At 54.3% G+C, this 15,067-nt stretch overlaps 1 protein-coding gene across 1 annotated transcript; it reads left to right on the top strand.

The window, feature by feature from the left end:
- Window positions 1-636: 636 nt before the first annotated feature.
- UBE2D4 (ubiquitin conjugating enzyme E2 D4) lies at window positions 637-12,356 on the top strand. The gene is made up of 7 exons (XM_080666900.1): window positions 637-996; window positions 3,155-3,218; window positions 6,401-6,432; window positions 6,521-6,598; window positions 8,006-8,111; window positions 8,783-8,876; window positions 11,585-12,356. Exons 1-7 carry the CDS (start codon window positions 973-975, stop codon window positions 11,628-11,630), a joined length of 444 nt encoding a protein of 147 aa, XP_080523026.1. The 5' UTR covers window positions 637-972; the 3' UTR covers window positions 11,631-12,356.
- The last annotated feature ends 2,711 nt before the right edge of the window (window positions 12,357-15,067 follow it).

Raw genomic sequence — 15,067 nt, 5'->3', positions numbered from 1 at the left:
GGCCCTGATGACAGAGGATGGATGTGATCCTTGTAGAACACAGGGCATCCTGGTAGAGTTTTGGGCAAGGACGCGTCATGGTAAGATTTACCTTTTAGAGGCAGTTCATGAAGTTGTGTGTGAGAGCGATTAGAGGAATGAGAATGGACGCCGGGGACTTGGCTGGGGACCATGGCGATGTCTGTGATGCATTTTATATTCTGGGTGTGCACGTGTCCTGCTTGGCCAGAGACAGGCTTGGATGACACCTTTGTCCTAATTACACTGCACCCCGTTTCAGTCTCAAAGGGTCTCAGTTTGGAGGGTAAATATCTATACACACACAAAACTTCAACAATCCTTACAATTTGAGACGCACTGATACTTTGTATTCTATTTTATTTTATTTTCTGCTGACTGCAGCCCATTAAACTTACTTTGTGGCACACGAAGTGTTCCTCGCCCAGTTTCAAGGCTCGGTCCTGGGTGCCTGCAGGTCTCGGAAAGGGAAAGGATGTGCGCGGTGTGAGGCCGCGTCAACCCGCCGCGCAGAGCCGAGAACGCACATCTCAGCCCCGCCGCCCCCGCCGCCCCCGCCGCCCCGCCGCCATGCTCTGTGTGTCTCCAGGGAAAGGGCTGTAAATACCTGACACCCACGCACGAAGGGTGGGAATACTGACAGACAGGTTCAAAGCGGGGCTGAGAGCCGCTATGCGGCAGCCGGGAAGGGCGCCCGGAAGCCGCTCGGGTGCCGCGGCCCAGGGCTGCGCGCTCGCTGCTGACCTGCAGCGCCCCCTCCCGGCGACATCCGGGCCTCCGGACCGCGGGCCACTCGCTCCCCGCGCGCCTACGGACGCCGACCCACAGTGCCCCGCGGCGCGCACGCGCAGGCGGCCGTTCCCCTAGCGGCGCTGCGCGGCGGCGGAGCCGGCAGCGGGCAGCCTCTGGCCGCCCTGGACCGGCAGCAGCCTGGTCCCCAGCAGCGGGGAGAGGATGGCTCTGAAGCGGATCAAGAAGGTAAGGAGCCCTTTGGTCCTCGGACTCCTTGCGAGTCCCAAGCGTCCACTCGCCCGCGGGTCGTTGGCCCGAGTGGTCGGAGGGCCACCGAGCGCAGCGACACCTGCCCGGAGGGAGACGAACCGCCGCCTGAACGGCGCGCGCAGGCCGGGCCGGTAGCGCCGTTGGTGCGACCGGCCCCGGACGCCTCGATTGAGGTTGGACCCGCTCAGGGCACGTACAGTACCAACCAGTAGCGCACAAATCAGCGGACAACAAATCCATGTTTCCTTTCCTCTCCTCTCTCTTTCTCCATCAATAAATTTTAAAAAGTTTAAGGGCGGGGCACGGCGCATGGGGCTGAACCGAACAAGGCCGGCCCGCACCTGCTGCCGCCCGCGCCTGTTAGGGAAGCGCGGGAACATGCGGACTTGTTTTTCTGAAATCACATTGTTCTTCCTTTAAATGCCAGTTAGCAGTTGACGCTCCTCGATGCTGTTGGACTCCGCCCATCAAGACTCGCGGTCTTGCCCTGGCTGGTGTGCTCAGTGGCTAGAGCCTCGGCCTGCGGACTAAAGGGTCCCGGGTTCGATACCAAGGGAACATGCTCGGGTGGTGGGCACGATCCCCAGTAGGGGGCGTGCAGGAGGCAGCCAGTCAACGATTCTCTCATCGTTGATGTTTCAATCTCTCCCTCTCCCTTCCTCTCTGAAATCAATATATTATTAAAAAAAAAAAAAAAAAAAGGACTCGCGGTCTTTCAAGAAGCATTAGGTCCCAGGAACCGTTTCCCACGCTACGAGAGAGGGGCTGCGTTCTGGGGGGACGGGGAGCTGGGCCTGCGCTCGGCCCTTCCCCTGGTCTCTCCAGGGTTGTCCTGACAGCCCTTCTCTCTCCGTGGCGGTGGCGGTGCTGAGCTCGCAGCATAGGCGTGGGCAGGCGATGACCTGTGGGCAGGGGAGGACCTGTTTGGGTGGGAGGTTTCGGTGGCTGCACTGCATCTCCAAGCGCTCCTTCCCTCCTGTCCTGTGACCTTAGTTGTTGCCCAAGTTCATTTCTGCCTTGACGCTTACTGTAAACTTACCGAGGGCAGCTCACGTAAGCACTGTAGCTTCTGAGAGCCTGGAGCTGTTTACAACCAACCCTCTGGGATGAAATGTGGCCGGATATGTAGTGCTTGCTAGTCACTGTGGTGTAAGCACTCCTGCGTGGCCAGTATTGGAGGGGAGGAGGAGGAGACATAGGTGGCGGGAGAGCCAGAGTGTGGAGTGGGGGGGACTGGAATGGTGAGCACGCCCCAGACATCGGGAGTCAGGAGGGTCTTGGTGCCCCGGCTCATTTTCAGGCTTGTTCAGGTAGGAGTGTCACCAGCCAGGTGCGAGCTTTGTGCATGTTCTCCAGACCCAGGGGAGTCCCCCTGCAACCTTCTGGACCTTGGTCTGTGCCTTCTTCCTGGGCGTTAGAGCCTCCCTGGAAACTCCGAGGTTTGCCCAGATCTAGAACCTGGGAGGGTGGAGAAGATTAGGGCACAGGCAAGGACACGCAAGCTCAGTTTGAGAGTCACTGTCCAAAAGCTTGGGCTTTGGCGCTCATGCTGGGCCAGGAAAACAAGGGGACTGTGCCTCTAGCTGTCGTGTAATTCCCGTTTCTCTGCAGGTACACGGGCGGCTGCGTCAGTCACACTGACTCATGGCCTTATCTCTCACCCAGAGCCTTGACCCTTGCCACACCCCGTGGTGGGTCAGGTGGGAGGGGAGACAGATGGAAGTGCAGGAGCCCTGTCCGTCACTGAGCACCTCCTCTGGGCTGAAGGCTTCCGTGCGTTACCTCGGGAGCTCAGAGTAAAACCCTGCCTTCACCTGCGTGTGAGCAAGGGTAGGCTTGAGGGTGAGGCACACACACAGAACTCCTTGTCCTGCCCTCTCAGCTCGGTGATCTTGGTAGGCAGCTTAACCGCTTCACATTTCAGTTTCCCAACTTACAAAATGGAAAACGCTGACACACACTTGACAAGTGTCTTCACAACCACAAGCAGACCTTGCGGTCTCCTGTGTTCATTGCCAGGCCAATTGTTCCTGGGGCCTGGAAGCCCTCCCCCGGGAGGATGCACTTCTGGCCAAGGGGTATGGGTGCAGAGCAGACTCCCGCACACAGCTCTGAGCCGCTCCTTGTGTTCTAGGAATTGAGTGACCTGCAGAGGGATCCTCCTGCCCAGTGGTCCGCAAGACCTGTGGGAGATGATTGTGAGTATTCTTTTCCAGGCTCCAGGTCACAGGAGCCTTGCCGTTAAGTCCCCGAAATTTATTAGCCCAGCTGTTTCTTAAGAAAACTTGCTGTTTTCCCTCAACTGCTCGTGAGTTGCTTTTTTATTACACACATTGAGTTCATAGCCTGGCTGATCAGGATGGTGCCTGACATCACCACAACTCCACCGCCCTGTCCTTCACTGAGCTCCCTCCACTATTGGTCCAGGCACTTGCCTGCTCTAGGTATATCCCCTAACGGGACTGCACCTTAGCCCTTTTGTGTGAGGCTTATGTGACCGTGCAGGCTCTCAAGGCTCATCCATCTTCAGCACAAGTCAAAACTCCTTTCCTCTCCGTGGTCAACCACACGCTGCTGTGGGACACCCCCTCTGCTTACTCCTTCACTCCAATAGGGCAGCTGAAAGCACACTGGCTTCTGGAAAGTGCCTCTGACCAACGAAAACGTGGGGTGTTGGTATGAAGTGGTCATGAAAGCGGTGGTGCTGCTGCACGTGGGGCACCTGGCCTCTGCCAAGGGGGGCTAGGGGGTGGGCAGGGCCCGTGCTTTCCCCCACTCTGCTCCTCCCCGGGGAGCAGCAGCCAGCCCTCGGCTCCTGTACAGCTGACCGGCCAAGGCCCGGCTGCCCGCTCGTGGGCCCCCAAGTACATGTTCTGCTCCCACCTCACATCCACTCTCATCTTGACTATGAGATGGTGTCAAAGAGGGCGTGTCCTGCACAGACACCAAAGAACTGAAAATAGGGACTCAAACAGAACTCGATGAAGGTATCACAGTCACCGAAGGCCCAAGGGCCCGGCAACAGGAGAAGGAGAAAGCAGAGGGGGTGTCCCACAGCAGCGTGTGGTTGGCCACGGAGAGGAAAGGTGTTTTGTCTTGTGCTGAAGATGGACGAGCCTGAGAGGCTGCATGGTCACATAAGCCTCACACAGAAAGGCTGAGGTGCGGTCCCGTTAGGGGACATACCTACAGCAGGCAAGTGCCTGGACCAATAGTGGAGGGAGCTCATGGAAGTGGAGGGAGGCAGAAACGTGCAGTATTTCCGTTTGGAGTCATGAAAGATGTGTCAGAGTGGGCAATGGTGGTGGCTGGGCAACACTGATACACTCAATACCGCTGAACTTCTCACTTAAAATGGCTACGATGACATTTTACGTTATTTTTTACTTTTTATTGTGTGAAAATGCACCTAACAAAGTTTACCATCTTAACCACCTTTAAGCACATAGTTCAGTGGTGTCAAATACATCCACACTGCTAGGCAGCCACCGTCACTATCCATCCTGGTAACTCGGTCTTGTCATCATTGTGTTGCACGTGTTACTGCAATAAAAAAGAAAGTAACTTCACAAAGCTGGCAGGAAAGAGGAGGTGAGGTCACATGCACGTGCTGTGGGCTGCAGCACTGAGAGTGGAGGTGCGAAGGCACGTGTGACAGTCTAGTGAACAGGGTGGCTGTGGTGCCACTGTTCCCTGGTCCTGCTTGGCACCTGGCCCGTGCTGTCTCTCCAAGCATCCCAGGTCTCCGTAGCATAGTTTCCCATGTTACCTGTCACAACAATGCCAAACTAGGGTGGCTGGTAAGATGGAACTGGTCCCGACTCAGCCCAGCTTCCTGGCAGCACGCTCAATGTTTGCATCTGCATGCTCACCTTCACGGCAGCCCCGTGCTGGAGGCGGCGGCATTACTGGAGGGCGTCCCGGCCCCCTCCCTGCTCAGCACCTCCCAGCTGAGGCATGTGCAGCCTTGAACACACCTAACTTTTGGGCTATTCCATGCCTCCCTTTCCAGCAGTCCCCGCAGTTTCCTTTCTCTTCCTCTCTTTTGGGGCCTTCTCTTCTGACCGGGCCCCAAGCCCTGTGTACCCCCTCAGCCCTCAGAGGTCCCCGAAGGAATCACTTTCACTCTCTACTTCTCCACATGGGCTCCCAGTCCCTCGTGTTACTTAACAAAAACATTTAATAAGGAACTCCATTCTACAGTATTAGGAAAGGTATATCCACCTGCCAGCCACAGCTAGTAATTAGCACGAGTTGGCATAAAACCATCAAAAGCAAAAGAAGTGACACTTTGGTCGGCTCAGGCAGCCTTTTTACAGGTAAAGGTGTGCTCTTTGTACCAGTTCCTTGAAGTATTGAAAAGGTCATGGGCAGCCTTGACTCCTTCGGCACCTCTAGGGTCTGGAAAACCTCCCTTTAGTCCCTGCACCTGCCCCTCCTCATGCCTTGATGATTTCCTGTCCTGCTTTCAAGGGAGAGTCGGGGGGCTGGGGAGGCGGGTATTTGAACAGGTGGCAGGAACCCAGCACAGGTCTGAAACTTTGGGTTAATTCCACACCACCCTGGAGCCATAAGACAGAATTCCCTAGAGAGTGACACATCTCTCCAGTGGTCTCAGCAGCCCACTTGGTGGTCGGGGTGTTCCACAAAGATGAGTCATTGCCCTGGAAGCTTGGAGGTGAGTCATTGCCACCACCACCCCCTGCCCCCGCCCCCCAGATCCCCGGAGGCCAGCTTTGCCGAGTGCCCTGGAGCTTCTCGGGCTGAGATGCAGAGAGGGCACCAGGTATGATGTCACCGAGTCCCCAGAGCATGGGCAATGCCAAGGGCGATGTGGGAGAGACACCATGGAGGGTGGCCCCATAGAGGTCCCAGGGCCCAGGGCATGTCTCCTGAGAGACCCTTGGCAGAGGGCTTCAGAATGACCCAGGGAAAGAGAGACTGGAAGCCATTTATAAAAAGGAAGATGGAAAATGGCTGAAGCCTTAATTCTGTGCAAAGAGAAGAGGGAACTGTTAGCATAAAGAATTTAGTTCTGTCAGAGATCTGCCTTTGTCCGCAGCCTCGGGAGGTAATCTCTGCGATTTCCTGCCTGTTGGACAGTCTCTGCCTACCTGAGACTTTGACCCACATCGACAGTGTGACTTAGGATGGGGCTGGCCACGTCCGAGAGACAAGCCACATGGGGCTGTGGGTCCTGCCCAGAGGGACTGGACCCTTAGATCAGCCATGTGGGCAGTCCATTTATCAGTCTTGGTCACTGATGAGCCTCCCTGGTGATAACCACTAACTGAGCACAGATCTCCTGGGAGTCTGGGGGCCCCTGGGGTGGAGTAGACACTTTGGGGGGGTCTCTGACATCCTCTTCTTTTTCTTGCAGGGTTCTGCTGGCAGGCCACCATCACCGGCCCGGTAGGTAGTTGCTGCTGAGCACCACCCCTTCGCTTCCTCCCTTGCCGCTTGCTTCTGTGCGCACTAACTGCCTGTCTCTTCCTTCCAGAATGACAGTCCTTACCAAGGAGGCATTTTCTTCCTGAACATCCACTTTCCCACAGATTATCCGTTCAAACCTCCAAAGGTGAGGACGGGTCAGAGTGTGATAAAGGGGCCCTTCTGGTCAGTGGTGCAGCAAGCTGCACAGTCACAGCCCAAACTTGAAACCCTGGAGCCATGGGGGCGGTGCTCTGCCTGGTTGTAGCTGCGTCTGGCCCTTCTCTGCAGTCCCTCTCAGTCTCAGCGGGGAGTCCGCAGCCCTGCCCCAGGGACATTGGAAACAGACCTGGGTCTTTGGGCTGTGAAAACGGGATGGGCGGGGAAGGGGGGTTGCTACTGGTTTCTGGAGGGGGAGCCCAGGAATGCTGCTCATACCCTATGGGCTCAGGACCTGAGTGTCAGTGGGCCTGGCAGTCACCTCCCTGCACACACACCATCCCAGCCATGGGGCCTCGGAGGGAGGACAGCGCCACCAACTGGAGGCAGAAGGCGGGAGGGTCCTGCTCCACACCCTGGTCCAGCAGGGCTGCCCATTACTCACTAGGTGCCAAAGACCTAGGGCAGAGCCCAACCCAGAGGAGCCCTGCCTCTTGCGGGACAGTCCTGTCTGGTGGCAGCGCCAAGGAGCACAGAGCGGCTGGGAGGGTGGCAGCGGGCTCGTCCTGAGCAGGTCAGGGGCCACAGGGTGGGGAGGAGGCCAGAGGGGCCCAAGGAGTTGTGCACTGAGGTGGACACGGCTAATGGGGTGGAGGCAACAGCAGTGGGCGCATGGAGCTGGGGAGAAGAGGTGCATTTTGGGTGCTCACGGTGGAGCCAAGAGGACAGGCATAGGTCAGGGGCGGTCACAGCAACGTGTGTGGGTCCACATTTTAGATTGTTTATGTTTCTGACTGCACAACTGGTAGATTGATTATTTTAAAATTAGAACCTTGGTGCCATAGCCGGTTTGGCTCAGTGGATAGAGCATCAGTTCGAAGACTGAAGGGTGCCAGGCTTGCTTCTGTTCAAGGGCACATACCTCGGTTGCAAGCTCCATACCCAGCCCTGGTCAGGGCATGTGCAGGAGGCAACCAGTCGATCTTTCTCACATCAATGTCTCTCTCTCTCTCTCTCTCTCTCTCTCTCTCTCTCTCTCTCTCTTCCTCCCCTCCCTCTCTAAAAATCAATAAAAACATCTGGTGAGGATTAAAAGAACTGGTGCCTAAGCCCATTACCTAGGAAACTTCCTTTGTGGCTGCCGTCCTTCTTGTCGCTCCTCAGAGCCCACTCACTGCTTTGGGGGAAGTGGGTCAGTCCCAAAATCAGAATGAATGAGTCAGGACTTCCCTCGGCTGTCCCACCTGAGTCCTGTCAGGGTTCAGGGTGGGGGCCCAGCTTACCCAGGACCATGTAGCCAGCAGCGGCCTCTTCTGCCTCCCTCGGTCCATGTTCCAGACAGATGCTGTCTAGAGCATCCCTGTGGCCTGTCTCACTTGAGGTCTTGTCTCTGCAGGTTGCTTTCACGACCAAAATTTACCACCCCAACATCCACAGCAACGGCAGCATCTGTCTCGACGTCCTGCAGTCCCACTGGTCTCCATCACTGACAGTGTCGGAAGGTAACCTCACAGGCCCTGTCCCGCGCTTGTGGCTCTCACAGCAGCCCTTCTGCCCGCGGACCCCTGTGGAGACTGAGGCTCAGAGACAGCAGGCAGCTTCCCACAACTCCTAGGGGAGGAATTGGGAGACGCTGTTCCCACCCCCACCGAGTCCACAGGGTTCGGTTGCCTACATGGGGTTATAGAGACCAGGCTAAAGGGGGCTTCAGAAATGCAGATATTCCTTCTGAACCGGGTCCCAGAGCCCAAGAAATAAGCAGAGGGGAGTGTGAGGCAAAGCAGGCAGCAGAGCCTGACAGGCAGCTGAGGGGAGGGGTGGGAGGCACGGGCAGCTGGTGGGCCAAGTTTTCAAAGCTGAATAGTAAATACAGAGGGAAAGCTGCGCCCCCCCCCCCCCCCCCCATTCCAGAATGTTCCGAGTTCCCATATCCTGATTAGTAAACAGGCCCCTGGGAATACACACCAAAGGTTTGTGGCAACTGCGGCCTCCCTAGAGTAGCTGTGTCTGGGACAGCTCGGTTCAGCTGATAGATGAGCAGAGCAAATCCTTTCATGACTTTTGGGGTGTCAAGCAGAGTAATTCAGACAGAAGAGAGCTTGAGTTGGGGGGCTCACCAGATCCGGGCAACCAGGCAGCCTCAAGGCTGACCCAGCTCCTCTTCTCTTCCCAGTGCTCTTATCCATCTGCTCCCTGCTCTGCGAGCCCAATCCTGACGACCCTCTGGTGCCAGAGATAGCTCACACCTACAAGGCCAACCGAGAGAAGTACGTGTCCTCTTCGGGCTCCTTCGGGCCTCGGTGGTACCCACCCTGATCTGGTGCCTCCTGGCGGACCAGGTTCCCTCAGACGTCTTCCTGCCCTGCCCAGGCCGTGCGGGGGTGCAGGGGGTGTCCCTTGGCTCAGACTCCTGACTCTCTCATGAACATCCCCTTTGGCTCTGAGAAAAGGGAGGAGATAAAAGCAGTTCCCCCTCCTTGGTAGCTCATCAGCTGCTGCCACATCACCCTAAACTCTTGTTGCCCAGCCTGCCCTTGAGGTCAGCCGAGTCATGGTCAGCCAAGAATAGTCTCAGAAGAATCTAACAAAATGCTGGATTACATACTAAACTTGATAGCATAGGACAGAGTGGCTTCTCAGATATGCCAGGGTAAGGCGGAGGTGTCCTGATTGAGGCTCAGCAGTCAGCAGTGTGTCACCCTCATGGCCAGCCCTATTTCAGTTTTTGTTTATATATTTTTTTAGATTCCACATATAACTGAGATTATATGGTATTTGTCTTTCTCTGACTTACTCATTTAGTATAATACCCTCCAGGTCCATTCATATTGTCACAGATGGCAAGATTTTATTATTTTTTATGGATGAGTAGTATTTCCTTATATATGTACCACACCTTCTTTATCCAGTCATCTATTGGTGGATACTTAGGTTGCTTCCATATCTTGCTATTATAACTAAATAGAGGCCCAGTGCACAAATTCTTGCATGGGTGGAGTCCGGCTGGCCTGGCCCAGGTCGGGGCAGATTGGGGCTGGGCCTGTTGGGAGGAGGAGACGGCGGGAGGTTACCCGGCCAGGCTGCCCTGATCGGGGCCCAATCAGGGCCGAGAGGTAGGCATCGCTGGCCATTGGCAGGTGGGCCCCGCCCCTGATTGGCGGGGGCGGGGGGCTGATTGGGTGAGGGGCTGCAGGAGATTGACCGCCGGCCCCACCCACTATCGGGCCGGTTCGCTGGCCACAGTGAGCGTCATAGTGATTGGTCATTCCGGTCGTTACAGCGTTCAGGTCGCTGGATTTTTATGTATATAGATGCTGCCATGCGCATAGGGATGCATATCTCCTTTTGAGTTGGTATTTTCAGTACTAGTACCCAGAAGTGGAATTGCTGGATCGTATGGCAGCTCTGTTTATCGTTGTGAGGAACCTCATGCCCTTCCATAGTGGCTGCACCAATCTGCAGTCCCACCACCAATGCACGAGGGTTCCCTTTTCTCCACATCCCTGCCAACCCTTGGTTTTTGTTGATTTCTATTGGTAGCCATTCTGACAGGTGTGAGACAATTTTATTGTGGTTTTAGTTTGTATTTCCCTGGTGATTAGTGATGTTGAGCACCTTTTCATGTCTATTGGCCATCTGTATGTCCTCTTTGGAGAATGTCTATTCAGGGCCTTTGCCCATTTTTTAATTAGATAGTTTGGTGTTTTGGTGTTAAGTTGTATGAGTTCCTTATTTGAATGTAGCATTAGCAAATATCTTCTCCCATTCGGTAGGTTGCTTTTTTGTTTTGTTGATGGTTTCCCTTCACTGATATACTCGCATTTGTTTTCTTCTTGGAGTTTCATAGTTTTGGTCTAACATTTAATCTATTTTGAGTTTATTTTTGTATATTGTATAAGAAAGTGGTCTACTTTTGTTTTTTTGCATGTATCTGTCCATTTTTGCCAAAACCACTTCTTGAAGAGACAGTCTTCACCCCATTGTATATCCTTGCCTCCTCAACACTGTTTAAACACTGATGACCAGACCCAGAGTTGTAGAACTGCACCCATTAGGCCAGCACAGTCACATGCATTGTGGTCTGGGAGGTGTCTTTGAGGGGAAGCAGATAGAGGAAAGGACTGGGCCCTCACCTCCCCATGGGGAAACCTCTGGCATTGACAGTCTGCTGAGAAAGCCAGCCTGATGGGGCCCTGGCATCAGGAGCCTGGCCTGTGAGCAGTGCATGGTGCGGTGGAAGGAGGGCGGGATAATTGCTGGCTCTTTTAAAGAACGTCTCCAGTGAGTCTTTTAGTTTATCAGTTCTCTTGTCTGAAGAGATTAGAATGGAATGTGATTTTTCCAACTTATATTAATCTTGAAAGCTTTATAGATATCATTATTTCCCTCATTGAGTTTTCCAGAATGACAAAGACATTTTTAATTGACTAGATTATGAACTGTATTTATTTATTTTAACACTTATGAGATACTTTAGCTATACCAGAGGTGGTTTTTTTCATTGCCCTCTAACTACAAATCTGTCTTACACCCCATGGCACTAGATCTCGTTATGACAATGAGAATAAACGTACATGCCGCAGGCTTACATAGCCCTCCAGGGCGCCAGGCCTGCTGCATGGCAGGCATGACTCACTCTGGTGGCCGGGCTCCAAGGCCTGCATCCTGGAGTCTGACCGGGCAGCCCCTTTCCTGGTCCTCCTCGCCCGTGCTGTGGGACAGGACAGGCAGGGGAAGAGAGATGGTCGGTGCATTACCACATCTTCCACAGCAGGCAGTTACGGCGAGCATCAGGACTCCCCACGTGAGGAGGCACTGTGACATATCCTCGTTCCAGGCAGCTCTGTTCCACTCACTCCTTGGTCCTCACTGTTTGCCAGCAGCAGCGTCCCGGCCTTAGTTCTGTTCTCTCCTCGACATTGAATGAAGTAACCATTTTGAATAAGCACATCACCCCTCTGCTTTGTTCCTCCAGGTACAACAAACTGGCAAGAGAGTGGACACAGAAATATGCTATGTGAGTGCCTTGGAGGCTGCACAGGGGACACTGCTCAAGAGAAGCTGAGCCCCTGGCTGGGCTTCCCATAGGGCGTCACTCTTCCACGAGCGAATGATGGTCCCACCCTCTCCAGCCGCAGCATGTTGGTGCCGCTCAGTCCACGTGGCTTTGACACCGTCCCATCCTGATGCCAAAGCAGTCGTCACAGTTAGATCTGCAGCCTCCTCGCTACACTGGAATCAGTCCCTCCACCCGACTCACAGCTGGACTCGTGGGGGACAGTGTGCTGTCACCTCCCTACCCTGCCTCACTCATGGTGGCATCACGGGCCATGGCACCACACAGCCTGGCCCTCACCTTCTGGGACTCAGTGCCAACCTGGGCGTCCAGGGCAGAACGGGCAGGCTTTCCTCACATCCTGTCTGCCATAAACCACATCCCAAGGAGTCTCAGCTCATCCCAGGAGGCTCCAGGGAATTGGGAAGTGTCCCTCACACCGAGAAGCAGCAAACAATGTCGGGGTAGAAAGCACAGAACACCCAGGAGATGACTGTCTTTTCAGAAGCAAGACCTGGAGAGATTGGAGTTTTGCCTTTCCATGGGAAGAGGTTTTTCACCACCTCCCTCCCTCCATGGAGCCTATACTAAGTCCAGTGTGTGCGACCCACAGACCAGAGCAGAGGGGCAGGGAGAGACTTTTAAATGTAAATAAAAGGTAATTCACGCATAACCCGAAATGAGAAATGGCAGTTGAGTCTACTTTTTTTTTCCAGGCAAAACATAAAATATGGAAACTTGTAACAGGTTCTTTGGAACCTTGAATTAGAGCAGCCTGTTGAGTGGCTGGACTCCTCATGGTTTCTGGGGTGACACATTTTAAGGGTTGCCCTTAGAGTTCAGAGCTTTGAGATTAGATTAGCTAGAAGGGCAGGCGGAGTGTTCTAATTAAACCTCCTGAGAGGAAATTGAAGGGTTTCAAACCTCTAAAGTCAAATCTGACCTAGTGTTTTCTAAGTGGTCCCCTCCAGGACAGCCTTGGAAGTCACTGGGTGAGTAGAAGCAGGGGATGAAGCATGAAATTCCACCCCCAAATGCCAGGCGGGGCCTGTGCAGGCTGGTGGTATGGAGGAAAGGTGACCACAGGAGGTGAGCCTGCTCCAGGAGCTCCCCAATTGTCACAGCTTCACTGCCGAGGCGCCCTGGGCAGCAGTCTGGGCATTTCCTTTAGGGGGGTCCCCATTCAGAACCCTGATACCATAGGCTATTTTGGGGGTACCATGGGCCCTGTTCCCTGCCTGTCACCATGGTGAGGATGGCCTTTTTAATTTTTTGTCTCTTTGCCACCCCTTTGGTCTTTGTTTAGACAGGAAAATGCCATTAGCAGGACCCCTGGGGAGGCTGTCAGTCAGTGGTCACAGTGCACCTTAGCCAGGTGTCCTAAGCACAGGGAGGTGGGGCAGGTGCATGTTTCAGAGACAAGTCAGGGGATCAGAGGGGAAATCCCAGCCTGACCTGGTGTTGAGACTGGGTCACTTGCAGGTGTAATAGGACTCCCAGAAGCTGGTGAATTTCCTGAGTTCTGTCAAAATTCTTGCCTGCTGTCTCCATTGGAGACATGGTGGAGAAAGTGAAATCAGCCCTTGGGAATCCCAAGTGCAAATTGCTGTTCACCCTCGGCCAGCCTGAGTTGTGCTGTACCTGCCAGACCCGGCGTGATCCCGGCAAGTCCCCTACAGTGTCTCCCCCTGGGAAACTCACCCGCTTGTCATGCCTGAAGAATGGGTTTCTCAGGTCAAAAATCTTACCCTGTGCTGTGGAGCTCCCGTGTAACACACGTGTGCAGGCATCCCGTTTCCAAGGTGTGACCCAGGTGGACAACTGGACAGCAGATCCAGAAAGCCAGCTGGGGGGTAATGTGGCTTTTTTTCTCTGTGGACCAGAGACATCAGGGAGATACATGACCTTAAGCCAGGGGTGGGCAAACTTTTTGACTCGAGGGCCACAATGGGTTCTTAAACTGGACCGGAGGGCCGGAACAAAAGCATGGATGGAGTGTTTGTGTGAACTAATATAAATTCAAAGTAAAGGAGCGGAGGGGAGAGCAAGAGAACGAGATAGAACAGCCGGATCCGGCCCACGGGCCGTAGTTTGCTCACGGCTGCCTTAAGCAATCGATCCACCGTGAACAAGTGACTATTAACTATGGCCAGAAGCACCTGGGTTTGTGGGATAGCGCTGAGATCATGATCCTCTGTCAGGCTCCAGGAACTCAAAGAATATGGCAAAGGGTCACAATCTCCTGACCAGCGATAAAGTGCTAGATGCAAACATCCCCGGCCTCACAGCTTAGAGCTGAAACTGTCCCACCACCTCACTGCCAGTGCTTAAGGGGGCAGGTTTCTGTCTGTGAAATTCAGGAGATAGTTTCCTTAAGTGCCAAACAAGTGCTTGCAGGACAGGCCTGCAGAATTCCTGGCCTGAGGTCTGTCTGTGTAGGCAGGGAGGCAAGGAAGCCTCAAGATCAGCATGGACCCCCTGGTCTCTCCTGCCCCCAGACCCTCCTTCCTGTGCCTCTTATCACTGTAGCACACGCTTCCGCCCCAGCAGTGCTGGGCAAGGCTGGACCTGGATTAGAGCTAGTCATGAATGCGGGTCCTCTGGAAGTGGAGGGAAGGCAGCCAGGTTTCTCCCTGTTGATAGGTTTATTATTAATAAAATCATAAAACTATAAAGAATCTGCAAAACCTATCAGACTAGATAGCAGCTTCTTAATTTTCCTTAAAATGTCCCCTTCCTTTCGCCCCTGCTCCCAGACCTCCACTCCCCACCTTCAGGGCAGGGCTGCCACCCTTGTGTGGCCACTTCTGCATCTGAGTCAGGTGCCCAGCAGTGCAGGCCTTCACCCTGAAGCAGGAAGGACTGATGGATTTGCTGACATTTTGGGGTTAAAATGGCAGCAAAGTTGTGAAACTTCAAATTCTCCACTGCCTGTATGTCCCGTTCCTCCTTGCGGTTTCTGCTGGCTCCTGGGAGCCCACACTTGACAGCAGGAAGCTGGGCTGAGGCTTCAGGCAAGACCTGAGAAGCCAGAGACCCTCAAGGCAAGAGGGTAGGTGGCGGGAGAGCCCTCTTCCTGAATGTAGGAGGGCCTTTACCCTCCTGTGAGCCATCTTGTCCTGGATGGTGGCTGCACTCAGCCCTAAAAGAGGAGGCCCTGCAGCCACTGCCCCCAGAAGGCCTGTGTCCCAGACCCGCCTACCTCCTGCCTCTGTTCCTGTTCAAACCCTAACAGGGTCTCAGTGAGGTTTTCTTAATCTCTCAAGCTGTGAAGCATTTGTTTACTGGACTCCACTTACCATGCAGCATAAACAAGGTTTCTTTTTAGGGCAATGGTTCCATTTCTCTAGCTCTGTAGTAAAGAGGCCACGTGGGGCTGGAACCGATGTAATCCTGGTGGTT

Source organism: Plecotus auritus (genome assembly GCF_963455305.1).
Source record: "Plecotus auritus genome assembly, chromosome: 4".
Taxonomy (NCBI): domain Eukaryota; kingdom Metazoa; phylum Chordata; class Mammalia; order Chiroptera; family Vespertilionidae; genus Plecotus; species Plecotus auritus.
Note: the sequence above shows the minus strand (reverse complement) of the source record. Positions and strands in the feature narration are given on the sequence as shown.

Excerpts from the sequence above, each read along its gene's own strand:
- UBE2D4 (XM_080666900.1), top strand. The coding sequence starts at position 973 with ATGGCTCTGAAGCGGATCAAGAAG. Across the intron at positions 997-3,154 it reads CTCTGAAGCGGATCAAGAAG|GAATTGAGTGACCTGCAGAG; the intron begins GTAAGGAGCCCT and ends CTTGTGTTCTAG. Across the intron at positions 6,433-6,520 it reads AGGCCACCATCACCGGCCCG|AATGACAGTCCTTACCAAGG; the intron begins GTAGGTAGTTGC and ends TCTTCCTTCCAG.